The 27,953-nt window shown below is 44.3% G+C and overlaps 1 protein-coding gene across 2 annotated transcripts in view; it reads left to right on the top strand.

Annotated features, from left to right (window-relative positions):
- The first annotated feature begins 12,403 nt into the window (after positions 1 to 12,403).
- Positions 12,404 to 27,953, top strand: part of SMAP1 (small ArfGAP 1) — a 149,735-nt gene continuing 134,185 nt past the window's right edge. For both annotated transcript variants that reach the window (XM_060030390.1, XM_060030389.1), the window contains exon 1: positions 12,404 to 12,719. In XM_060030390.1, the coding sequence (XP_059886373.1) occupies positions 12,602 to 12,719 (118 nt within the window). In that variant the 5' untranslated portion in view covers positions 12,404 to 12,601. The remainder of the gene's footprint in view (positions 12,720 to 27,953) is intronic.

Raw genomic sequence — 27,953 nt, 5'->3', positions numbered from 1 at the left:
TTACTTCACTTAGTATGATAATCTCTAGGTCCATCCATGTTGCTGCAAATGGCATTATTTCATTCTTTTTTGAGGCTGAGTAGTATTCTGTTGTATATATGTACCACATCTTCTTGTTTCCATGTCTTGGCTATTGTGAATAGTGCTGCTATGAACATAGGGGTGCACGTATCTTTTTGAATTATAGTTTTGTCTGGTTATATGCCCAGGAGTGGGATTGTTGGATCGTATGGTAATTCTGTTTTTAGTTTTCTGAGGAATCTCCATACTGTTCTCCATAGTGACTGTATCAACTTACCTTCCCACCAACAGTGCAAGAGGGTTCCCTTTTCTCCACACCCTCTCCAGCATTTGTTATTTGTAGACTTTTTAATGATGGCCATTCTGACTGGTATGAGGTGGTGCCTCATTGCAGTTTTGCTTTGCATTTCTCTAATAATTAGTGATGTTGAGCATCTTTTCATGTGCCTATTGACCATCTGTTAAAATGCTCTTAAGAGCTAATAGTTGCATCAGCAGAAGGATCCTTCTCAAAATGAAGAATTAGCAAAAATTATTTGCCATCTTGCATTTGAAAAGAGCAACTGATGTTCTTTCAATTATATGAATTGGAAATGAAGCTGCTGAGGGCAGAAACAGAGACACAAACTAGAGAAGAAACGTATGGACACCAAGGGGGGAAAGCAGCGGGGTGGTGGTGGTGGTGGTGGTGGTGGTGGTGGTGGGATGAATTGGGTGAGTGGGATTGACATGTATACACTGATGTGTATAAAATTGATGACTAATAAGAACCTGCTGTATAAAAAATAAATAGAAGAAAATTCAAAAAAAGAAAATGAAGCTGCTGAAAGTAAAAATTGTGCCAGCCTAATAAATGCACTTGTAGAAAAGTGAGCCGGAATAATCTTGTGATTAGAACGTCACGTTAATAAAATATTGTCATGTATTATATACAATTATGATACCAAAGATACTATTTTTTGCAATTTAAGTTTATGTTTTTATTCACCTGTCGCTATTACTCCTAATATATATTGTCATTCATAAAATATTTTTAAAGGAAAAAGCTTTATATTTTAGTGCCTGTAACTGCACTTCTTTCCTTGCTTTCTAAAATTAGGGGCCCTGCATTTTCATTTTGTATTGAATCTTACAAATCATGTTGCTGAACCTGGGTATAAGGATGGGATGATGAGGGGGTCCAGGCCTCATATACTTGGTTTCTTTTTTTCCTTCTGAAAAGTTAGAGGCAAGAAAATGGGGGTCGTGGGGGAATAGAAGCAGGGTGGATTCTGAGTGTTGGCGCCAGGGAGAGTTTTAAAGGTTTAAAATGTCAGGTGGGGAATCAGTAAGTCCAAGGGCTTTAAAATACTTTCAATATGATAATTTCTGTAAGGTGTTTTTTTTTTTTTTTTTTTTTACTACAGCTATACTATTCATTTTACGGCCATCCTATTTCTGCCAAAACATTTGCTGGGTTTCATATCATGTTGTAAAAAGTGGAATACAATTAGCTTGACTCGATATGAAATCCGTGGTATGCTGGGATCTCATCTGCTGTAGATGACAGAGAATCAGTGTAAAAGTGTGCTGTAATCTGTAAAGCCTTTTAGGTACTATACTCATTACATTTAGTTTTAGTAAATGATCTATAAAATGTGAATTTTAAAAATGTAGTTTTGTTTGTAAAAGTAGAATTTTCCAAATTATAAAATTGGCATATGCTCTTTGTTGAAAATTTGAAAATTTTGTCACATAGAGAAAAAGATTACTCAGAGGTCCTTCTTTCAAAGCTTACTACTCTTATCATTTTGATATGTTTTCTTACAGATATTTCCTAGCAAATGAATTAGAATGCAATTGTGATCATATATTTACGTGTTATATGAATTCTTCATAAAAATCATTTTAATATTTATATGACTGCCCCTTGTGTTGCTCTGTCACACATGATTGATCCATTCATCTATTGTGGGCCATTTGGGTTGTTTTCAACTTTGTTTTGTAATTTTATATAACTACCTGAAGATCCCTCATTAAATTTCATTGCAATTAAAATATTTCTAAAATTAAACTAAATTTAATCATATTCCATTTCTCCGCCTGTCGCTCCTTTTTCCCCCTTTTTAACAAGCACAGAAAAATGTGACCCACTGATCTATTTGAATCTTAGTTACTAAGACCATTGTGCGTAAAAAAAGAATTATTCTTGGAAGGTGAAAAAACACTAAGGCTAACCTCACAGGAAATTACCTTTATGAACTTAGTTTCTGTTATACGGCCTCTCAATTGAAATGCCTGAGAATTTCTTAGCAGGGAAGAAAGGCAAAGATTCAGGTATTGCATGATAGATGAATTAATTAATCAGAGGGTCCCTGACAGATATAATAAGCTGTTTCTGTCACCTCCAAACTATTTAAATGTAAGTAGGTTATTTGGAAGCACATTTAGAGTTTCCCAAATGACCACTCTAACTAGGAATGTCTCTGTCTCTGTCTCTGTCTCTGTCTCTCTGTCTCTCTCTCTCTCTCTATTCAGCTCAGTCTAACCATACTGGCTGTTCCAGGAAATTTATTTTGTGGTCAGCAGACTTGAAAGAGTTAAAGCTCTTTGCAAACGCCCTGCTCGTATTTGGGATTCGTTTACTGTACAACAGGTTAGATTAGAGCTGTTAACAGGTTAACAGCTTAACAACAGGTTCATCAGAGCTGAAGCTCTGATTAGAGCTTCAGATCGGTCTGAAGAAAATTCTATGTTGCGTGCATCCCTGAGATGCCTGCTGTCTCACCAGGAGCCCGCGTGAAAATAGCTTGGTGGAGTAAACTTGTTTTTGTCTTTTTCTTGCCATGAGTTTCCCACAGAAGAGCCGGCCTTTTCGAAACTGAGGTCGACTAGCCATTTATGAGATTTGACAAGGGACTAATTGGTACTGTAAGTTGATTGGGAGCGTATCTATTCTTATTTAAAAAATCACCTATCAAGAAGCACTTGTTTGGCGGCTGGCTCGTCAAACGACTTTCCCCAGCCATGGCGTTACCTTGTGGCTGCTGCGTGGGGACACGAGTCTTTATCGCTGCTGGAAATCGGGCCCATCGCCGTCAGTGTCACTCCGCTACATGATCGGACACGGTTTTACAGGCTGAGGCAAGAGAGCACGGAAACCCTGGCCTCTTGTTTTCACAGATGTGCCTTCCTTAATGTTTCAAGTTAGAGGCTAGGACTAAAATGCATTTGCAGGCCTTTCCTTTGAGGGTTGACCACCATGAAGCCAGGAGCCACCTAAGGAGGCTTCATGGGGAAACCCAGGTGAGGATTAGATGTCGCTGTAGGACTGCAGGAGGGGGAGGGGGAGTGTTACAGGCCGAGAGACCAAAACGAACTAACACGTGACAGCTGGAAAGAGCCTGAAAGACGGGTGAAATCAGCCAGACAGAGAAGGCTGGGAGGAGTCTCCGGCAGAGGTCGTGGCAAGAGTGAAGCCCAAGTCGTATCCCGGGTGAGAACTCCTTTAGACTGGCCTTGGTGGGAAAGACGGCATCGTTCTAGGTTCCTCAGGATAATACCGTGAATCTAGCTGCTCAAGGCAGAAATCTCAGTCATTCTCCCCCTCTGCCCAGCTTTGAGATATAATTAACAATTTAAAATTGTATATATTTACGGGTCCAACTAGATGATTTGCTATATGAAATACGCGCCATAATCTCATTAACCTATCCATCGCCTCACGGAGTTCCCAATTTCTCTCTTCCTCTCTTTCGTTTTTGTGCTGATCGCATTTAAGTTCTACCCGCTTAGCAAATTTCAAACAGACAACACAGTATCCTTGGCTAGAATCTCGTTGTTGCATGTTACATCTCCAGAACGTACTCACTTCAGGGTCGTTCCTGATCCCTCCTTCTCCCTTCCTGCCCCTGTTGTGCGTCGCTAGGTCTCATTGATTTCACCTTCTCAATGCTTCTCCAGTCCACCCACCGCTGACCACCTGCGTAACCACCAGTCATCACCACCCCATCCACACCTCTGCCAAGGATGCGGACTGCTGCCCCCGTGCCTCCAGTCTACTCCCTCCCCTGCTGCCAGGAATGGTTGCTTCTCAGACATGAATCCGATCGCGTCAGTCCTGGGTTTGAAACACTCCGATAACTTCCTATAGCTCTTGGGATGAAGACTGAAATGACAGTCGCGGCCAGAAAGGCTGTGTCAATCTGAGCTCTCCAAGAAGCAGCTGCTAAAATGGGATTAGACGTGAAAGACGTTTACTGGGGAGAATGCCTGTGAAGAGTAAAGGGGACGGGGCTTCCCTGGTGGCGCAGTGGTTGAGAGTCCGCCTGCCAATGCAGGGGACACGGGTTCATGCCGCGGAGCGTCTGGGCCCGTGAGCCATGGCCGCTGAGCCTGCGCGTCCGGAGCCTGTGCTCCGCAACGGGAGAGGCCACAGCAGTGAGAGGCCCGCGTACCGCAAAAAAAAAAAAAAAAAAAAAAAAAAGAGTAAAGGGGAGGGTGATAGGGAAGATGGGGTGCGCGGCTAACCCCCCCGACAGAGTGGGGTGAGGGCGCTCACAGTGGCGCCCTCCGCTCCTCTGTCCAGGGCAGCAGCCCGGGGGAAGCCTGGCCTCGGAGACCACAGCGGTGGGTCGGGAACAGCAACGGCTCACTTTGTGAGTCAGCTCTGCTCTCCCGTGGCCGGAGCCCTGAGTCCTGCACTTTCACGACCACCCCCAAGGCTCCCTGGCTGGTTCCCCAGCCTTGCTTGGCACCATGCTGCCACGTATGGTCTCATACTCTCCACATGTCTTTTGTCACTTCCCGGAACAATGGCTGTTACGTGTTTCCAACCCCTCCCCAACACAGACACCCGTCTATGCCTATTAATCTTTTCTAAAAATTTATTTTATTCAAGTAGAGTGGATTTACAATGATCCGCCGATTTCTGCTGCACAGCAAAGTGACTCAGTTATACATGCATACATTCTGTTCTCAAATATTCCTTTCCATTGTGGTTTATCACAGGGCGTTGAATAGAGCTCCCTGTGCTCTACAGCAGGACCTTGCTGTTTGTGCATCCTGTGGATACTAGCTTACATCCGCTCCCCCCAAACTCCCAGGCCCTCCCTCCCCCACCCCCTCCCCCTTGGCAACCGCAAGTCTGTTCTCTAGTCTGTGAGTCTGTTTTCTGCTTCATAGATAAGTTCACTTGTGTCCTGTTTTAGATTCCATGTGTAAGGGACACCGCATGGTGTCTGTCTCTCTCTGTCTGACTTCCTTCGCTGAGTATGATCACCTCTGGGTCCACCCATGTTGCTGCGAATGTGTGCCTGTTAACCTTTTAGTTGTCAGCTCAGTTCTCTCTTTGCTTGGAGATTTCCACGACGGGGGCCAAATCTCCCTTTTTCATGCCCTCACGGCACTATGCTCCTTTCCTTCATAGCATCATTTGTGTCATTATTTGATTATTGTCTGTCCTCTCCACTAGACTGTGAGGTACTTAAGAAGAGAAAGCGTATCTTTTTTACTCGGGGATATGTCTCTAGTGGCTAGCGTATAGTTGATGCTCAAAATAGTTCTGTGGAATGAGTGAATAATGAATGGATGGGTGGAAGAAAGGATGCTCAATATACCTGCTGGTACCTTGGGCACTTTTGGTCTTTAAGGCTACTTTATCTGCCTGGAGCTGATGAAAAGTTGATGACCCTGCTCTTTGATGTGACGTCTACAGAGTCTAAGAAAATGGCCTTGGGTGAATTAGGGTCAGGGAAAGAATGGAAACAAAGAGGCCCATGTGAGTGCGAGGGGCTGATGAACCGAATCACGGGAGACATTTTTAAAAAGAAATGAAGTGCATAGGTCATTCATTGGACATTTCCTTTCCCTGGAATGGATCAAAGGTGACTCTGAGGTCTGAAGTTGGGTGACTGGGCTCATGGAGACACCAGTTCAGAGGCAGGGAGGCGGAAGGCAGGGCCCGAATTTGAAGACACGGATTTCTGCACGCAGCCAGGCTCTCCCAGGGGACGTGCTCAGTGGGCACTTGGAGATGTAGAATGCGGCTGGTGGGAGAGGCCTGAAGCCCACGGAGGGTCCCCTCTTCCGAGAAGCCAGCCAGGGCCGCTGGGTTGCAGAGTCTGGGGGGTCTGGGTTGGGCGAGGGGGTAGGGCAGCTCGCCCACACCTGCACCTGGGGTGGCGGGGAACAGGGAGATGCCCGAGAGGCAGCACCATGGAGAGAAAGAAAGGTTGTTTGGGCGTCTAACGAGCGGAGCAAACAGTCAGAGGAGCTCCCAGTGCAAAGTGGCCAGGCCGAGATGTAAATTCTGGGTGGGAGCTGATTGGCTGGAAGCTAGGGCTCCAGAGGAGATGGAAGGTGTGAAGAGGGTGATGGAAAAGAGACCCTGGAAAATTCTCTGAGCCCCTCAGGAGTGGCTTTCAAGGTCTGTAGCTCTGGCCACGAGCCAGGCTAGGACCTTGTGCTAGTTCCTCAGAGTAGAAGTGCTGAGAGCAGTTTCAAGGAAGGAGAGGGGGAAATTCTCAGCACAGAATCAAGAATAATGGGAACAAATGAAACCAAATTATGCTCCGTATGGTATAAAGTCCCCCAATACCCTTTTTTCAATAGTCTTTCTATTGAGATATAATTTATGTATAATAAAATGTAGAGCTCTTAGGGATATAGTTGAATGAGCGCTGACAACACCTGTGTATATAACTACCTACACCACCACCCTGATTAAGATACAAAACATTTACATCACCCCAGAGACCCCCACCTGTGCACCCCACCCCTGCTCCCTCCCCAGACCACTATGGTTCTGATTTCTATTGCCCTATATTCATTTTGTATACCTATATACATGTATCTTTTCTCTGCCATACACCAAGTGGTCTTTCCTCTCTTTGTGGGTGTCTATGTTGTGTTTATGTGTTGCCGTGTGTGTGCGTGTGCATGTGCGTGTGTGCGTGTGTTCCTCTGGCCTCAGTACACTTGGCCTCTCTTTAACTCTCATCGTTGCTGGATCTAACTTTGTTCTACTGGTTTCCATCCTGGGGGTGGGTAGGGGAGTGTGTTGCACAGCTTATGAAGAGAGCAGGGCCTTAATGCCAGAAAGGACTGGAACACACATGCCAGTTATGCTACTTAATAGCTAGGCGACTTTCAACAAAGTACTCAACATCTCTGAGCCCCATTTTCTGGGCTGGTCGGTGAGAATTCCATTCTTCCTTCTAGGTGCATGGTAGGCTTGCCCTGTTGGTCCCCCTGGGATTAGGAGGGCTCACGCGCTTGTGCTGGCCAGTGAGTTGAGAGTGGGAGCAGACATGTCATTCCTGGGGAGAAGCCTGTAAGACAGTTGCCGTCTTGCCTTTTCCCTGAAAGATGACAGAGTCGTCTGGTCCCTGAGTGAGGAGCACAGTTCCCGCCAACCCGAGTCACACGTGGCATCACCATGTTGTTTGCAGTCATTAGGATTTGGGGGTTATTTATTGCTCGGCGTGAATTCGCCCATCCTGGCTGATGCTTCCCAGTACGCATAGTGAGATGGTAGGATTTACCGCCACGGTTGGTGTGGGGATTATCAGTGCCCAGTGGCTCTTACTACTCTCATCCCGTCCTCACGGCTCATAGCAGACCCTCCACCCGCACCTCACACGCGGCTCCCTCTCGCCCATGGTGCTCCAGCCAGATTCACTTCCCCACCCTGCCACTTTCCCTCTTTTACTGTGGAACACTGGCTCCATGGTGTTCAGACTCTCTAGATTGTTCCGCATTTTTTTCCTCCAACTGGAAACAGAATTTTAGAGCTGAAAGGGACCTCCCTCTAAGTATCTGCAGAAACAAACCTTCACCTCACTCCCCAGCCACCAAGCATCCACAGACACCGTGACGTCCTAGACGCCATCAGTACCAGTTCTGTTCCTCCCTGAGAGCTGTCATAGACACTGTCTCCTCCGGCTGTCAGCGTCCATCTCCTAAGGACGCCTGATCACCTCTGGCCCCAAGGAGCCTGTGGTCACTCGGCTGCCCCCACATTCAGCTCGGACACCTCACTTCCTGCACCCTCCACGGTTCATGCTAGCACTGCTTCCTACCCATGAACCTACATCTTCTTCTCCTTTCTTTTCCCTTCTAACCATCTCCATCCCTACCTCAACAGTTTGTGGAAACACCAGGCAGTCACAGCCCCCTGGGGAGCCTCAGCAGACCACTTGTCTTCTCTTGTTCCTGGCTAACGGCCAGTTATGCAGGAAAACAGTGAACGGTACAGACCTGCGACTCCATGCTGTGTGTGTTGCCTGAAACTGAAATAAGTGACTTTTTCGGAGCAGCTGGCATTCGTGTGCACCCTTACTTCTCAGAAACTCCTCCTCCCATGGCCTCTGGTCCTTCTCCTGGCCGCACTTCACCTCTCTCTTCAACGGTTCACCGTTCTCTGTCCACTCATTTAGCTGGCCATCCCCAGCGTTTTGTCCTTGGGACTCTTTTTTTAAAAAATAAAATTATTATTATTTTTAAATTTATTTTTGGCTGTGTTGGGTCTTCGTTGCTGCACACGGACTTTCTCCAGTTGCAGCGAGCGGGGGCTACTCTTTGTTGCAGTGCGCAGGCTTCTCATTGCGGTGGCTTCTCTTGTTGCAGAGCACGGGCTCTAGGCGTGCGGGCTTCAGTAGTTGTGGCACACGGGCTCAGTAGTTGTGGCTCACGGGCTCCAGAGCGCAGGCTCAGCAGTTGTGGCACATGTGCTTAGTTGCTCCGCGGCATGTGGGATCCTCCTGGGCCAGGGCTCGAACCCACGTCCCCTGCATTGGCAGGCGGACTCTCAACCACTGCGCCACCAGGGAAGCCCTGGCAGGTAGATTCTTAAACACTGCGCCACAAGGGAAGTCCCGGGACTCTTTTGTCTACACTCTTTCTCCCAAGGAATCTCATCTACCCTACGGCTCCTACTACCATTTAAGTACAGATGACACCCAATGACCAGCGCCAGCTTCTCTTTAGACAGAGCTCTAGAAGTAGCTATGCGGAGTCCCATTAGACCTAGGGACACCTTAAACTGAACACAGCCTCAAGCAAATAACTTTTCTCCTCCGACCCCAAATCTGTGCCGTCCCTTCTATTTTGAGCTGGCTTAACGGCACTACCGTGTACCTGTCTCCTGACTTAGAAACCTCAGTGTTTTTCTCACCTGCTTCCTCTCGACCCCTACAAACAGGTGCCAAATGTTGATGCTTCTAATTTTAAAGCAACATTTTATTCTGTCTCTCCCAAACTCTATGCTACTTAAAATAGGCTCAGCATATCTTCTTTGGACTGTTTTTGCAACCCGGTCTGTAATCTGTTGTCCTGATAACATTTTCCCTCATCCACGTTCTCTAGCTTGCTTGCCACTGTCGTTACAGAAAACAAAGCTAGTCAGGTCTCAGTGTAAATGCTTCTGGAGGCTCTGTAAGCCCAGAGGGAAAAATTCCAACTATGTTGTTTGGCTACAAAGCTCTTAACCTCCTGGCCCATCTTCACCTTGATTCGTTTCGTGCATTCACATGCTAGGTTCCTGTCCCTCCCAGGCCCACTGCTTCCAGCACAGACGGTGCACTTTCCATATATATTTTGTTTCGAACTGTCCCCTTTCCTCCTCTCTACGCCTATTCACTTGAAAACTTCCTATAACTGTTAAAACCAAGTTTAAGCATCACGTACTTGGCGAAGCCTTCCCCAATTCTTCCAATTCCTCCACTGCTGTTCTGCTCCTTTGGCTCCCAGGGCACTTTAGATTTGCTGCAGACTACAATGTGCTTCTTCATTCTTCTATTCACATGTTTGTCTCTCACCCTAGATAGACTGTAAGCATCTGATGGTCAGAGAACTGCATAAAAGTTGTTTAATAAATGTTGATATGTGAACGCAAAGTTGTTTTTGGTACCAGTCTCTTCTTTTCTTTTCTGTTCTTCTTACTACATCTGTAAAAGGCAATCAACCTGAAGTTAGATTTTTCATGCCTCTGGGCTCACCGGCTAGAGCAGGGCTGTTCAATCATATAGCCACCAGCCACATGTGGCCACTGAACCCCTGAAGTACAGCTAGTCCAAGTTGAAAGGAGCTGTAAGTGTAGAATACACACTGGATTTTGAAGACAATATGAAAAAGAGAATGTAAAAATATCTCACTAATAATTTTTTAAATTACTCACATGTTGAAATGATAGTATTTTGGATACACTGGAATAGATAAAATGTACTATTAAAGTTAATGTCACCTGTTCCTCTATCTTTAAAGTGGCTACTAGAATATTTGAAAATACATATGTGGCATGCATCATATTTCTATTAGACATTTCTGTACCCCTTCAATCCATCATGTAGATCATTTCTTGGTGGTAAGCCTGTCTTTTTTTTCTTCTTTCTTTTCTGAATCCTTGCAGTGGGGGAATTTTCTGGGGGAAAAGACACTAAAAAATAATGTTTGTTAACTGGTTACTGCTGGACTCACTTTCCCAAAACACCCTCCCCCCTTTTCCTCCATGCTACTCTCCTAGTTGAAGAATCTATAGGTTTTCTATTGTGAGGCCAGATTGCTTTGTCTGGTGTGGTAAGCCTCCTTCAATCCTGCTGCACTTGACTTAGCCGGCCTCATCTCTCACTTATCCTAAGTAGCACCCTGTCCTCGCATCTGTTTTCCAAGCTACTTGAAGTCTTCGTGTTTCTGCGTCTGCTGGTCTTGCACAGAATCTCCCTCCCTGGCCCCCTTCTAAATCAAGCCAGCCTTCAAGACATGGCTCCTAACTTCCACCTCCCACATGAGTGTTTTTCTGTTTATTGGCACTCACCCTGATGTCCTCCTAGTTACTATTTGTTAGAGCCATGCAGTTTAAGCTGTAATTTGTTCATTTACTCGGCATCCGCACTGCCATCACCATTCAATGTAATTCCACAAACATTTTTCTGTGCCAGAAATGGGGCTAGGTGAGCACTGGGGCGGGGTGGGGGGAGGTGGTGTCACCTTTCTGCAGGGCCTGGGCTAGGAATTGGCCCTATAATGCACAGATTCCTGCCCAGGGCCTTTCTTAGCGTCTGCCCCACCACAGGCAAGACCCATGTTTATTCTGATTCCATAAGCCCCATGTTAGAAATTGCTAATAAGCCACAACACGCCAAAACATTCACCCTCCCTCACCCAGGGTCCATATCCCACGGGCCTGAACTGGGCAGCTATGGGCTCCAATCAAGAGTGTCTTCTTTCTCTAGTGTTCTTCTTCTTGCACTAAAGGTCACTGTTGATCCAGCTTCTCCTTAAAGCGACACGGCCCAGGGCCCTTGGTTCCACGGCCACGCTCCCTCCCCTCCTTGTGGGAGGAAGGCCTTACTGCTTTGGGTCTGAACCTCAGCTCCTGCAAGCAGCAGCTGGTAACCTGGCCACGTGCCCTCACTCCTCCGGGCCTCACGGTCCTCCTCTGCACCACGAGGAAAACACTATCAAGAGGGCTGTTAAAAGGATTAGAGGACGTAACAGTTCGCGGTGTGGGACTCGAGGGACATTGTTCCAGCTAATGGTTAAGAACTCTCCAGACAATAGGGGCTTCTTAGACAATGGGTAAATTTCCAGGATGTCCGGCCCCCTTCCGAGAAGGAGGGAAATAAACAAAATGTAAAAAAGGTATCTGTCAAAGAACCAATCAGGAAGCCTGGGACAGGTTCCCTCTCTGGTCCGAACAGAAGCTAAGAACCTATCATTAAAAATCACAATTGAATCCACACTTTGCATAACAGGAAATTGAGACCTATAAAAATGCATGTTCACGCCCTGGGGGAGTTCCTTCTTCGGCCTCCTGCGTGAGGACCAAGGAACCCCGGTGCACCGGCTTTCAATAAACCTCTTGCGTTTTGCATCGGCTTCCGACTCTTGTTGTTTCCTGGGCGAGTCGAAACTCCTAGGAGACCGCGAAGGTCTAACATTGGCACAGAATGATCATCAATCAACGCTGGCCCTCAATACACGTCACATCCCCTACAATGTAAGAGGCGGTTTTGTCTATTTGATTCCATGCGGGTCTCTAGCTTCTAGGCCGGTGCCTGTTTCCAAAGTGCCCGTGAAGAAACGTTGAATGCATGAAAGAATCCACCCGATCACTTATTATTTCTGCCTTTCCAATGTCGTGCCGCAAGAGCAGAGGCAAGGAAGCACATGGAAAGGTCTTCCTTTAGCGGGTCGGACCCGAGGCCCCCAGCGATAACCGTATCTGCAAAGCGGGGAAGCCCATCGCGGGCAGCGCGCCGCGTGTTCCCGGAACAACGTGGGCGCAGGCCCGGAACGAAAGCACCCGTCTGGCCCGTTTCCCGGGAGGCCCGGCGCATGCGCAGAGCGCCGGCGCCCGTTCCTTCCTTCCGGCGGCGCCGCCCGGAAGCCTCGGCCCCGACTCCTCCCCCTCGCCGGCTCGGCTGTGGGTGCGGAGCCGGCCGGGTGAGGAGGCGGGTTAACGTCGGCGCTGTCGCCGCTGCTGCCGCCCCTCCTCCTGTTCCAGCCGCCGCCGCCGCTTCACGGCCGAGTTCTCGCGGCCTCGGCGGCGCCCGGCGTGTCCAGCTGCGCGGCCCGCACCCGCGTCCGACCCGCCGCCGCGATGGCGACTCGCTCGTGCCGGGAGAAGGCGCAGAAGCTGAACGAGCAGCACCAGCTCATCCTGTCCAAGCTGCTGAGGGAGGAAGACAACAAGTACTGCGCCGACTGCGAGGCTAAAGGTAGCGCGGCGTGGCCTTCGGGGCGGGGTCGGGGCCCCTCAGCGACGCCCCGGCGACCCGGGCACGGCCGGAGCGGGCGGCCGGGCAGGTGCCTCCGCGGGTGGGGCCGCCGGGCGGGCCGCGTCCTGCGCTCGGGCTGCGGCGCTGGGCGCCCGGGGCAGGGCTGACGGTGCGGTGGTCGGAGCGCACCGAGTACGGCAGCCTGGGCGGGCGATGAGGGTCGGAATTCATCCGTAGTGTGTTCTAGTCTGGCTTTTAGCCGGAACCAGGAGGAATTTCATTATGTGAGTCTCTTGGACGCTGGGCTTCTGTTCCTGAAGCCTTTAATTCGATTCTCTCCGACCACCTAGCTGGGGGGAGTATATATGTGGACACTGGTTTGTATGCCCCTTAAACGTTAAAGGTGCAGTTTCAAGATGCAGAGACGAGAAGAACCTAATTTTAGTTTGTTCAGTTGGAGGGCTTTTGCCTCAGCCTTTGAAATAGAGGCGCTATTTTTAGCCTGTATGTTTTGGCTTTGGAAATGTGATGTATATTTAATGTCTTATAAGTAATCTCACGGGAAAAATGTTTCAGAGTTTTTTAAAAACAAACCTGTCCTACGGCTTGGCAGTAAAATCTTGCTTATATGTAGGTTTGGTTGGTTTGGTGATAGATCGGGGGTTCTCCAGAGCAGCAGTCAGCCTTTGGGAACGTCATTGAAGATTTCTGCACTGTTTGGCCTAGACCTTTCCTGAAGCTTTCCTGTTCTTCCTCGATAGTGTACAAACAAGTCACGTCTCAGTGGGCAGGTAATGTTTGATGAGACAGCCACACAGCATCGGCAGGTTCCTCTACTACAGCTCCTGGGCTACTGGGAGGTCCCGTGGCCAGACTGCAACTGGACCATTTGATGAGCACTTTTCAATATCCTAGTAGGTCGGTTGGACCAACCTTATATTTACCTTTCAGGTGGTGAGTTGGAAACGCCTGACTATTGCACTAATATTTGTTTACCTGATATTGATTATGTGTGTGGTTTTTGGGGAATACTGTTCGGTACTGAGGCTCAGTTGCTCACTTACCACTGCACTAGTAAAACCCTGGAAAATGGGCCTTCGAAAGGCCCGAAAAAGGAAGGAGCTGAGGTTTTATAGTATGCATTTTGAGTAATAAGTAGGATAGTTAGATAGAGATGCTAGTAAGCATTACATCTCTTCATTAAAAGTTGAATAAGTTTCAGCAGTTACTTTCCTTTATGTATAGAAATCATTCAAAAATAATTTTTGTTCGAGTTTCTTTCCGCCAAAAGGTAGTTTGTAAAATCAGATTTTAACTAATGCTTCCTAAAATAATTTATAGGTTTAAAAAAAGCCATTATTTACCACATGTTGACATTTCCATTTATTCTTTTTGGGGTGGGAGAAGGAGAATCAGGTACTTCTCAAATTAGGACCAAAACGTTACTTCTTCTGACCGGAGGCATAGGGAGCGTTAGTTTTGCTCACTAGTTGGATTGCCACTGAGGTCAGCAGATATGTATTGAATAGATGTCTTTTTTATTTAGTTTTGTTTGGTCTTGTGTTTGTGGGTTTGTTTGTGTTTGAGAAGTGGAGAAGGTGGGAGAGAAGAGAGTAGTACCAAGTGCTCAAGGATGTGCTGTGAAAGGCGTGACCACCACAGTCATGATTTAGAAAGGTTACCACTTTTTCCTGTTGCTGATAAATCTAGAATAGTTTTAAAATGATCTAAATTATTTCACTGTTTTATCTTGATCCTTCAGGGGAAAACATTACGGTTCAAACTACTTGTTGGTTGAATGAGACTTGATTTCATAGTTGTCATAATTGAAAAAAATGACATGATTGGGCAGTTGCTATGAGTAAATGTATTTTGTAAAGTTTTTGAGTCTTTGGTGTGATCCAGCTCCATTAGGGAGCTCTCTTAGTGGAATTCTTGGCTTATTACATGATTTTGGATCCATTACTATGTATGCCAGGTGACACAGTACATGTAGATAGTGGAATTCTGATTATATGTACTATTGTTGTTGTTTTTTTTTTTTTTGCGGTACACGGGCCTCTCACCGTTGTGGCCTCTCCCACTGTGGAGCACAGGCTCTGGACGCGCAGGCTCAGCGGCCACGGCTCATGGGCCCAGCTGCTCTGCGGCATGTGGGATCTTCCCGGACCGGGGCCCGAACCCACGTCCCCTGCATTGGCAGGCGGACTCTCAACCACTGTGCCACCAGGGAAGCCCATATATGTACTTTTAAAAGACATGCTAAAGGTCTTATTTTACAGCTCAGTTATTGTAAAGCAGTTCCATATTGTATATATGAATTGATGTTCTCCTCACTGCCTAATAAACTATATCAAGCTTTTCATATACTTTGAAGCCACTTCCCAGTTAATTCAATTTTCTTTCTTAAAAAGAATGCTTCCTCCACAGTTCTTTGTACCAGAGCTAAAGTTTAGGGCTAGAGATCGCCCTATTCTGTTGCCTTTTACTAACCAGCAGAAGTCTGTCATTTGGGTTGTGGAATTTTCTTACTGAGTCACCAGTGTGTGCTTTGATAGTATTTGGGAGGTAAGGAAGGAGAAAAGGATGGCATAGGTGCCAGTTTCCTGCTCTTGGTCCTACTCTTAGAAAATCTGTTGAGAGACTGGAGAATAGGACAGGTAGATGGTACTGCCCTTCCTCTCCCTGGCCTCGTTTGGGGCTCCGTGGGAGTTTGAAAGCAGTTCTGTTGCTTGCCGGTTGGTGGCGCTTCACGGAGCCGTGAGGATTTGGAGCCAGACCCTTGCCGACTTAAAAGTTTACTTTTCAGCGTTTAAAGTTTCGTTTGTGGTTAATGCTAGCTTTGATTCTGAGCACTTACGGGTTGGCATGAAAATGTGTCTAAGTTTTGGGGGGTCAGAAGCAGAAGGTGTTTGAACCCTAGAGACTGCCTGGTGTGGAGAGGTTAAGCTCTTGGCCCAGATCACCCACTCATTTCTTCACTCCAGACATCTTGACTTGAGGACACACTGCTGCGCGCTGTATTGGATTAGAGGACTGAACATGTTCCTAAGACCTGAAGGAGCTTGTTTAGTAGGGGCTGCATTTTTGCGCATGAATAATTCCAAACCAGTGTGCCCAGTGTTAGAATAGTGGTTGTGAGGAGTGCCGCCCTTGCCACTTTGGGCTGCTCTTCTCCTTGCACCCTGACTTTTGTGCCTTGGTTGTCTTCACAACTCCTAGAATGCTGTGTCAGGGCCTTTGCACATGATGTTTCTTCTGCCTAGGAAGCTCTCTAACAAGTTTTTACCTGGTCAGTTTACCTATCTTCCAGTTTCTGCTTAAGTGTCTCTTTAAGGGAAAGGATTCTCCTTGATCTTCCCAGGTTAGGCGAGCCTTCCGCTTATACATGTGAGACGCACCCTGAGTCCTTTATTACACTTACCACAATTGTAATCAAACATTATTTGGGTAGTTATTGGGAAATGAGGGGTTGGGTTGTAGCTTAAGAGGGAAGAGACCTCGTCTGGCTTGTTTTGCCTTGTAGGCCCAGCCCTTGGCACAGTGGGTGACATATAGTAGTTCATGCGACTCAGCAAATATCATTTGAAAGAGTGGATGTGAATGAGCACGGAGCTGAGGGCAGGCGGCAGGTGTGCGGACGTGAGCGCACATTTGGGCATGAAGACCAACCCGTTGGGAAAGACTCCCAGAAGCAGTCTCCTTTGATCTGGCTCTGAACGTGGGTGGGACTTCATCTACCAGGTGGAGAAGGAATTAAAGGGCACAGTCAGGTATATAAAACCACATGAGAGTTTTCCGTACAACCCTTTTTTAGGTAAAGTGTTTTTAAGTATGCTCAGCTTTGGTGGTGGCAGGTCAGAGGAAGAGCTGGAGTGGTGAGAGTTGGCTGGCAAGTCACCTGGTTGTAACAGTGGTCCCGGCAAGAGTGTAAGAGGACCTGAACTCTCTTAATGTGAATGTACCGTAAGTCAGACCATAGGGCAGGAAACAGAACCACCGTAGCTGTCATATAATTTCTATTAAGAGGCCGCTCACGGCATCGTTGAAAGGGCTGGAGGAACAAAAGTCAGGGAGCCACTACTGGACTTCTGGTTTCAAGGGCACACGCTGTTGCCCCTGCCACCACTGCCGTGCTTCTTCTCCCCACGAACTGATCGGAGAACCGGGACTGAGGCTGCTGCAGCCAGTATCTGTTAGATGTTTTTGTCGGTTGCCCTGACTGTAGAAAGATGGCCTCTGCTGCGCTGTGCCTTCCACGTGCAGACCACTGGCCGACCTCATTGATATCCAGTCCCTTGCCTTCAAGGGAGCCTTTTAGCTTTCTAGCCTCTTCACAAATTAGAAACGTGAAATGGAGATTGTGAGGCCCAGTCCTAGAGTCCACTGTGGGTAGCTGAGGACGGGGAACATTTTTCATTAAGTGTTTGATACTTAAGAGTTCTTATATAAACCTATTTTAAAGCAATTCTCGGGCTTCCCTGGTGGCGCAGTGGTTGAGAGTCTGCCTGCCGATGCAGGGGACACGGGTTCGTGCCCCGGTCCGGGAAGATCCCACATGCCGCGGAGCGGCTGGGCCCGTGAGCCATGGCCGCTGAGCCTGTGCGTCCGGAGGCTGTGCTCCGCAACGGGAGAGGCCACGACAGTGAGAGGCCCGCGTACCGCAAAAAAAAAAAAAAAAAGTAATTCTTATTAAAAAGTAAAGTTCACCTTGAGGTGTTTATGATGATGTTGATGCTTGTAGGATAAATTCATGTAAACAGAAGTCTGTGATTATAATTCATCTAAAGAGACCTGCCAATCTAAAAGTTCCCCCAGAATGCTAAACTTCAGCCTTACGGGTCTGTTCGTTTAATTTTGTGGATCCCGAGGTTTTCCTTGATGATGTGCAGAGTTCTGGTGTTGGAGCTGCGATGGAAACCACGGGTCTCTCTGACTCATCAGTTTATAACTTTGGCTGCATGTGGTCCCCTGCTTTTCTCCTCCCAATACTACTTCTTTGTCTTTTTTAAAGATTAAAATGTTCTTTCACTACTTGATTTCAGTAATTAAGTAAATTTACATCTCCTTAATTCTTGCTGTACAAGATACGTATATTGCCCTTACTGACCTGTACAGACTTGAACCCATGCTTTCTATAAGGCAAAGTCAGATATTTGATATTGTAATTATACATTGACACATTATAAACTCAAGCCTTTTCCTCCTGCTGCTACTGCTAGTGTTTTCCCTGGATAGGATCAACTCATTTTTCTCTCCATTTCTCAATAGGAGAAGATCAAAGAAACTTGGAGGCCATTTTGTTTAATTTGTAGTTATTATCGAAAGTGTTGCCTGCCTTACATTCTGACCACTTTACAGAGTTGATTTAACAGACTTAAATTTTGTTGGTAAGTCAGTATTTTCTGGTCACTGCAAAGATTAAGCATCATGTCAGGTTCTGTCACGCATGCTAAAAGGTTTTGCATGTGGCACACAAAGTAGCTAGGGATCTCAATAGATATGAAACAATGATCAGTTAAATACGAATCTATTTGTAGATTATAGGTTCATTAAAAATTTAATATGGGGAGAACTCACTGTGACTTGGAGAAGGTAAAACTGTAAGGTTGGAAGTTCAAATAAAAACAAATAATATTACATATATACAAATAAATTATATAGTGCTTCCTTCTTGCCAGGTACTGGTGTGATCATATATCTTACACGTATTAATTAACATGTATAATAAATCCTCAAAACAATCTTTTGAGGTAGGTAATATTATTCTGTCTTACAAGTGAGGAAACTGAGGCACACAGAACTTAAGTAACTTTCCCAAGGTCATACAGCTCGGAAGTGGTAGAGCCAGGAAGTTTTTTTTTTTTGGCTGCACCGTGTAGCATGTGGGGTCTTAGTTCCCCGAACAAGGATCAAACCCGTGCCCCCTGCAGTGGAAGCGTGGAGTCCTAATCACTGGACTGCCAGGGAAGTCCCAGGAATTTTTTCATTAAAATTTTTTTGGTGGCTACCATGTATTTCAAGCACTTTTCTAGGAGCTGGGAATGAATCAAAGAGCAGGTAGGTGAGGTCCATTTTAAAGGATCTGTTGGTCTGTTGGAAGCAGGACTGATTGCAAGGCTGGCATCGGGCCGGGGGGTGGGGGGCGTTGGATTTGGGAAGGGTCTCACCACCCTAAGTGATAAGCCAGTCACTGTGGCTAAACTCTTCATACAAATAGTGTGGTTTATGCTGAACACCTGCCTTCCTTTTGGGAGTCTGGAAATGGCATGTGTGGTAGGCAAGCCCCTGGGCAAAATCCCTCGGCATGGAGTCTCTAGTGAGCTTCCCTGGTTGGTGACACTTCACACCTGTTGTGAGAACTCATTGCTGAGAAGCATATTCAGTGCAGCTCCACTGGAAGGGGACACCTGCACGTCTGTGCCCGATTTCTCCGCGACTTCGCTCCTTGTACCTTTTCCTTTTGCCAGCACGCTTGGTGGCCTTCTGCTGTAATAAATCACAGCCATGAATACAACTGTACGTAGAGTCTTGTGAGTCCTCTTAGTGAATTACCAAACCTGAGGGTGGTCTTGGGAACCTCCCAACATAGTTGATAGTGTGTATTTTCCTCCAGTATGTTAAGAGACCATGTCGGTGTCTCAGCTTATCTCAGTTTGGTCTAGAGCCCAGCCTGGGGGTGCAGCCCAGAGGAGCAGGTGTGAGCGTCAGGGGAAATTCCGACTTTACTGGGATGAGATAGAGGTGGGAATCTGGACTGTAGAGTCAAGATTTTGAACCCGGGAGATCTAGCTCCAGAGTGTATGTTGTTAACTGCATGTTCCCTGCTTGAAAGAAAACATATGCTTTTGCAGTTGAAATTCTTGATAGAAGAGGTTATTTTGGGGAAGAGATTACCACCTTCAAGCTGACTTAAGGTATTTCTCAGAGAGATTATTGCCAAATGTATGCAAATGTGGACAGTGTTTAGTAAAGCCAGGTGTGAGTCTTAACAAGCTTTGCCTCTAACTTGCTTGGTGAACCTGTCCTTGTTAAGCCTTACTGCAAAGATTTATTTCATCTCCCTCATGGTCTGTGTTATTTCTTGAATTCCCTACCTGTGGTCACTTCTATGTCAGTATTTACTATTATTGTTAATTTAAAAAAATTATATTATTGAGGGTGTATAATTATTATTGAGGGCATGAAATAGTTTGGGGTCTTATTGAACTTTGGATCATGATCAAACCTTTATACTGTTTAAAAACTTTTCACCGATGACTTAGGTCTTGCTGAGCAAATTTACTTGGTTATTAGTTTTAATTATTTCAAGGCATATCATGTAACTAACAGGAATATTCCTCACTGGTTGAGAGGTCCTGTTGTGTGGAACGTTTTCATTTTAATGCTTTCTTGGAGTAGAATAAAATCAAAGAAATACCCCCTCTTCCAGTCATTTACTAAAGCCAAGACATGCTTTCATTCATCATTTTAAAGAAAAAACCTATAGGTGTATTACATTTTCAATTACTTGTGTACATTTATCAATGTCAGTATTTTTTGCCTAAGGTGTTAGGTGGAGTTTTGTTAACTCTGAATGGCATTTAGCTATAGTATCATATAGAAATGATTTTTTTGAAAATATTTTACTTAAAACAGAGCTTTAGATGAGGTGCTGTTGGAAATATGTGCTATTTCTTGTTCACATGTATTTTGAGTGGTAAACGTGAGGACTCTGAGGGTCCAGAGGGGAGAGAATTATAAGCTTTCTAGTAATCTTCTATTCTCTTCGACATCCTCCTCTCCCCAACAGCTTTTGGTCTTCGTTTTATAAGAGATCCAAGTGATTGCTTCTAAGAGTGATTGATGACAGACTGTCAGATGTCTGCCGTTGATCTTTTGTAAAGAGTGCATTTCAAGGACCAATGATCATCTTGAACTCAAATTTAAAAAGAAAATAAAAGGAATTTTTTAAATTGTGTAGCAGATCGTATTTAGGATAGCTTTATCTTCCAATATAAGAAAATCTATTAAAAAATTGTGGTTTAGTCTGGACTTTTTCTTAAAAAATTGAAGTATAGTTGGTTTACAGTATTGTGTCAGTTTCAGGTGTACAGCAGAGTGATTCAGTTATACATATGTATATTTTTTCAGATTATTTTCCATTATAGGTTATTACAAGGTGTTGAATTTAATTCTTGTGCTACACAGTAAATCCTTGTTTTTTATCCATTTTATATAAAGTGGTTTGTATCTGTTAATCCCATAATTCTAACTTGTCCCTCCCCCACTCTTCAGTGACCATATGCTTGTTTTCTGTGTTTCTGAGTCTGTTTCTGATATAGATTCATTTGTGCTACTTTTTATTTTTTAGTTATTATTTTATTTTTTGGCCGCACCGCACAGCTTGTTGGATCTTAGTTCCCCAACCAGGGATTGAAACTGTGTCCTCGGCACTGAAAGCGCGAGTCCTAACCACTGGACCACCAGGAAATTCCCAATTTGTGTTTTTTATTTTTCAGATTCCCCATATAAGTGATGTTATATATTTGTCCTTGTCTGACTCACTTCACTAAGTGTAATCTCTAGGTCCATCCACGTTGCTGCAAGTGGCAATATTTCATTCTTTTTTTGGCTGAGTAATACGGTCTAGATTTTTTTTTAGTTCATGCATTTCTACTCTTGAAAGTTGCTTTTAGTGTAGGGTGGTGATGGTGCACGGTGCCAAAAAACTAGCAGAAGTGTGTTTATTGAAGTGAAATGATCATTCCTGGTATATTAATTTCCTGTTGCTGATATTAGAAATTATCACAAACTTAGTGTCTTAAAGCAACACAAATTTATCATCTTATAGTTCTGGAGGTTAGAGTCCAGAATGAGTCTTACTGAGCTAAAATTAAAGCTGTTTCTTCTGGAGTTTGTAGGGGAGAATCTGTTTTCCTATCTTTTCCAGCTTCTAGAGGCCACCTGAGATGTTTGCCTCCTCACGCCTTTCCTCCATCTTCAGCGTGTCATCTTCAGATCCTTTCTCTCTGCCTCTCTGCTTCTGTCATTGCTGTGATTACATTGACTTTACCTAGATAATTCAGGAGAACACTATCGCATGACTTTACCTAGATAATTTAGGAGAACACCAGTGTCCTTAATTATTCCTCCAAAGTTTCTTTTGCCGTGGAAGGTGACATATTTACAGATCCAGGTATTGGACATCTTTGGGGCCATTATTCTGCTTACCACAAGTGAATTTGTGATAAACTTGTATATTGAACCTAGATTTTTGTAATAGGTACTGCTCTGGATGTACTTAAGAGGGCATAGGGTGGTGAAGTGAGTACAGTTTAAATTAGCCATTCTCACAGAAATTATTCTTAAACTCTCATATGCACACAAGAGTCATTTAACGAACTCTTTGCAACATGACCATTTATGTAGAAAATCCTTAGAAATTTATAAAAAAGGTATTAGAACCAGTACTTGAGTTTTCAACGTTGCAGGAATCAAGGTGATTATAGAAAAATTAACTATTTCTATATACCAGCAACAAACAGTTGGTAAGTTGAAATAAAACTTACCATTTGCAATTGTAAAAAAATATGAAAACTTAGTGATAAATTTAACAAAATATATGCAAGACTTGTATGCTGAAAACTACCACAGATTGCTGAGAGAAATTAAAGAATACCTAAAGAAATGGAGAGATGTACCATGTTTATGGATTAGAAGACACAGTCTTTTTAAGATTTTAGTTCTCTCCACATTAATCTGTAGATTCAGTATGATCCCAGTAAAAATCTTAGACGGCTTTTTTGGTAGAAATTGATAAGTTGATTCTAAAATTTATAATGAAATGCAAAGGAGACCCCCAAATCTGAACAATTTTGAAAAAGCGAAAGAACATTGGGTTTCTTACACAACCTGTCTTCAACAATTAATATAAAGCTACTGGGCTTCCGTGGTGGCACAGTTGGTAAGAATCTGCCTGCCAATGCAGGGGACACGGGTTCGAGCCCTGGTCTGGGAAGATCCCACATGCCATGGAGCAACTAAGCCCATGCGCCACAACTACTGAGCCTGCGCTCTAGAGCCCGTGAGCCACAACTACTGAACTCACACGCCACAACTACTGAAGCCTGCGCACCTAGAGCCCGTGCTCTGCAACAAGAGAAGCCACTGCAGTGAGAAGCCGGCACACCTCAACGAAGAGTTGCCCCCGCTCGCCGCAACTAGGGAAAGCCCGCACGCAGCAACAAAGACCCAACACAGCCAAAAATAAATAAATAAAATTAAAAAATATATATATAAAACTACTGTAATCAAGACAGTGGTATTGGTCTAAGGAGAGACATAGATCAATGGAACACAATAGTCAAGAAATAGAGTCACATATAAGGTCAGCTGATTTTTAACAGAATTGCCAAGGTAAATTCAGTAGGGAGAGGATAATCTTTTATACAACGACAGAATACTCCTCGACCTTTAACTCATACTGTGCTTGAAAATTAACTTGAAAGGAGTAATAAAAGTTGCTGAGATCTTGGGTTAAGCAAAGATCTCTTGGATAGGATACAAAAGCACAATCCATAAAGATAGAATTGAGAAAATGAACTTCATAAAAATTAAAAACTTTTGCTTTTCAAAGACACTGTTAGGGGCTTCCCTGGTGGCGCAGTGGTTGAGAATCTGCCTGCCAATGCAGGGGACACGGGTTCGAGCCCTGCTCTGGGAAGATCCCACATGCCGCCGAGCGACTAGGCCCGTGAGCCACAGCTACCGAGCCTGCGCGTCTGGAGCCTGTGCTCCGCAACAAGAGAGGCTGCGATAGTGAGAGGCCTGCGTACCACGATGAAGAGTGGCCCCTGCTTGCCGCAACTGGAGAAAGCCCTCGGACAGAAACAAAGACCCAACACAGCCAAAAATAAATAAATAAATAAATAAATAATAAAAATAAAGGAATTCCCTTAAAAAAAAGGACATTTTTAAAATGAAAGAGAAAATCATGAACTGCAGAAAATATTATATCTGATAAGGACTCTTATTTAGAATAAGAAAAAATTTGTACTAGAATGTTAATAGCAGCTTTAATTCATAATAGCCAAACACTGGAAACAATCCAAATGTCCATCAGTTGATAAATGCATAAACATACTATGGTACCTCCATACAATGAAATAATACTTTGCAATATAAAGAAACAAACTAGTGATACAGTCAGTAATGTGGATTGATCTTAAAAACGCTATGCTTAGTGAGGAATCCATACACAAAAGACTCCATGATATATGATTCCAATTATATGGACTTCTAGAAAGGTAAAACTTATAGAAAATAGATCAGGGCTTGCCAGGGATTGGGGGTGAGGGAGGGTAGCTCATTTTACTTTTCAAAAGTAAAATGCTGTACCAGTATGTTGTTTTATTCATTTGGCGGTATAACAATTGCTGTAGATTATATAGCAGATTCTAAATTACTTTAAAAGTCTGTACAACATATACACTCTTGAAGTAATTTTCCTCTTCCATGGTCTGAGTAAAGATTTTGCAAAAGTAGTACTCTTTCTTTTTTTTGCGGTACGTGGGCCTCTCACTGTTGTGGCTTCTCCCATTGCGGAGCACAGGCTCCGTGGCCTTGGCTCACGGCATGTGGGATCTTCCCGGACCGCGGACTCTCAACCACTGCGCCACCAGGGAAGCCCAGTAGTAGTCTTCTTGATCCTGGCTTAAAGGGTAAAGGATCCTTGATTGGTGTCCCTCCCCCTCCCCCTCCCCTCCCCTCCCCCTCCCCCTCCCCTCCCCTCCCCCTCCCCCTCCCCCCCATTTTCAAGTCTATCAGAATACTAATGAGTACTTAAAAATAGTTTGGAAATTATTGGTTTAACCTTTTTTTTCTTGGGAAGTCGTGTTATTCATACAAGGCTCTGAAGTTCCTTATGGCGCCTTTAGAATGTCAGTTTTTTGGTGCCCCTAGGGTGCAGGATTTTCTATTAGGCACTATGATGATCTGTAGGGATGTAATGCAAATACAGTGTATAGATAAGATCGCCATAATATTCACCAAAAGAATGCCACTTAGTACTGTGAACTCTGAGGAGCTCTACGGTGTTTTCATTCTGTGATGTTGGAATTTATCTGTTGTGAGACCAGTGGCCCGCTTCCTAAGACTTGGAAATCATTATTTGAAGGAAATTCAAATCATAATAAGCAACCTGGGACCCTTGGAAGTCTTCAGTTGCTTAGGTTCCCTCCCAGCTTAGTAAAGCACTTGAAGGCAGGTCTATGCCTACGTATCTTTTCCTTCTCCAGAAGGTAGTTAAGTTGGATTGTGTCTTTATTAGTTGTGTGTCTGCTGCAGTTTCTTGAAATTTGTTGAAAAAATTAAAATTTACTTGTTATGTGGTTGTACATATAAGGAATTCCCCTGTCATAGATTCCCTGATTTTAATGGCTTTCTGTTGTACTCTGCAAAGATAAGTTATTGCTCTATTAATATGCCCTTTCAGCATCTAGAGTTTGTAATCACAGAGGGGTTTTCCTTAAGTTTATGGCTTTTCTTAATAATTCTTTGCTGCTGTTGAGTAAAATTCTATTTTTTGGCTCAGTGGAGATAGCGTACTCCACTCCAGTATCGGGGCTCATGATAGTAAGACATAAATTTAAATAGATATCTCCGAACAGAATTGTGCATTACATTTGATGGCAGACCATGGGGCATGACCTTGATAATAGGGAGCTGTACCTGCCAGTCTTAAGAGTGTGAAGAAGTCACGTCTTACATAGGTGGTTAGATTCCAAAATCAGCTTTAACTGTGCTTTACACCCCCTCAAAGAACAGTGCGTATGATTTTATGTCTGTAACCCTGGATAGTTATTCTTATGAAAACTAAAATCTCAGTATGTTAGAAGAGTTAGACTTTCATTAAAGGAAAGAAGAGGGAAAATTTCTGCATTTTAAACTGTTCTACTTAAAGTTAAATATCACGTTCCTAATGGTGAGTGGGGCATAGGTGGATATTCCTCAATTGTTTCTCCTTGATGGTGATGTTTCCTGTATACCATTTTCATATTAAGCTTGTATAATCTTAATAAACATGTTGATAAGTTGATAGGATTATCCATGATGGTTTTTGCATGATATAATGCATATGAAGCATTTATACAGAGTCTGATATATGTAAGTAGTCAGTAAATGTTGGATGTGAATCCACAAACAACCTTGCTTTTTGAACAGCAGAGAAAGGAGTGTGATTGGAGATAAACTGAAATGTGTGTAATTAAAGTCAGGTTCCTGAAATCTCTTAATTCTTAAGAGATTAAGAGATGTGTTGTCTGCCAGAGTGAGTTTTGAAGATAAAGAGAAAGCAGGTGCAGTCCTGTGTACAACTTCACTGAACACTTCAACCACATCCATTTTACTAGGTACTTAAAGAGGAATCAAACACGGTACCTTCTCTCGAGGTGCAAAATTGTGCTGTTACTCTGCTTGACCAGAGCACTTAGCCATGTCAGTTCTCTCTCCCATGAACAGAGTCTTTTCCTGCTTTCATATAAGTACTTTGTGAGATTCCACAGCAATCCCAAGGGCATAAGAATTCCCACATTAGAGATGGGAACCCTGAGACTTTAACTTGGTCAGAGTTGCTTTGGTGCCAGGATTCTGACTGAACTCCGACGATACCCTCCAGGCCATTGTGCTGCTTCTCATGTGAGGTGTTTGTCTTGGTGTGCTGGAGTAGACCATGAGGGACTTTAAGAAACTGCTTTAACCACTTCAGATGCCCTGCTGGAGCACGGCATCTCCATGTCTGCTTCCTGCCGACTTCTTGTGCCCACCTGCTGGATCCTTCCTAGGACCTGCAGGAGGAAGGAAGGTGGGCTAAGCTTCCTTGGAGCCCCCTGAGGCGAGGCTTAAAGGGCTCCTGGTTTCCAGGGGAAGGAGTGTTGGGGGGGGATTGTAATCTAGTGGTAGGAAAGTTGACAATCTGTATTTGTTTTATTTCATATTTTGTTTTATTGTATCTCATTTCATCGTATTTTATTTCATAATTCAGTAAGAAAACTGTACTGATGCTCTCTGTTCCCACCTGGAAGGATTTCAGAGTAATTCAGATGTGGGAATGAAAGCTTGGGTGCCAGAGGGAGACATTTTGCAACACACATTTAAAGACATGGCAATCTTGTTAACATATTGATATAAATGCTGAAGAGATTGTCATAGACGCACAGTTTTAAAGTGCCCTTTATAGCTGAATTATAAAAATAAAGCAAAAAATACTTTTTGCTTTCTTTTTCCTCCCAATTACTTTTTAAGAGAATTGTCCAAGGTTTCAGATGTAAGAAAATTGCTTCTTCCTCCTGATTTTGGCTAAGTTTTATTGTTGTGAAAATTTTCTGAATTGTATTTAACATGTTTATAGATGTAATTGATTATTTCAGAAGGGTTAACTTTTTGATGTGGTTATTATAGGAAGTAAAAGAAAAAGATAAATTCTATTGAAATATTTGATACAGATACTTTCTCTTCTTTGTAACGTGGTTTCCTCTTCTGTTTCCATTAAATTATTATTTTTTATGTAAAGGTCACAAGTCTGTTGCTGCTATTACTTCCCCCGTATTGTCACATTCAAATAAATAATTTTTCCCTGTGGAAATTGTGCTCAACTATTGTACAGAAGCAGTTTTCCCTCTCATTATTGACTGAAAATTAGTTATTTGGAATTTTTTAGTGGAGACAGCGGTTTCACTTCCGTAGATAAGACAAGGCTATCAGGTGGTTGCCTTCTTTATTGGGCTTTTATCTCTTGTCCCACATTTAGGCAGTTACACTTCTGATTGTTTTTAACTTATTTGTTAAAGTATGCCTGTAAACAACAGGAAACAGTGAGTGATTTTTACCTAAAATGTTTTTCTAGTTTTCAAAAAATAGTGGAGGGGACTTCCGGATTTGGATGTGGCTTCGAGACTGGAAGGAGGTTCAGGTGTCGCTCCGTCCTAACAACAAGGAAAAGCTGAGCAGGCTGAACAATCAACAGCTCTTCTTAGGTCTATCAGAAAAATGAGGTCGTAGGGCAAGCTGCTGTCCCCCAGATTGCAGAGACAGGTGAATACAGAGAATCACAACTTCCATCACAACTCTGGGAACCAGTACTGAGCTGGGAAAACGCAAACTGCAATAGATGAATTGCTGGAGGCTCCCCCTGGGGGTACTCAGAAGGGCCAAATATGTCTGTGAGCTCAACCTCAAGGGGCTCAGCGCAGTGCA

The sequence above is a fragment of the Delphinus delphis genome, chromosome 14, assembly GCF_949987515.2.
Source record: "Delphinus delphis chromosome 14, mDelDel1.2, whole genome shotgun sequence".
NCBI classification, from domain to species: Eukaryota; Metazoa; Chordata; class Mammalia; order Artiodactyla; family Delphinidae; genus Delphinus; species Delphinus delphis.
This window is presented reverse-complemented; position numbering and strand designations above follow the sequence as displayed.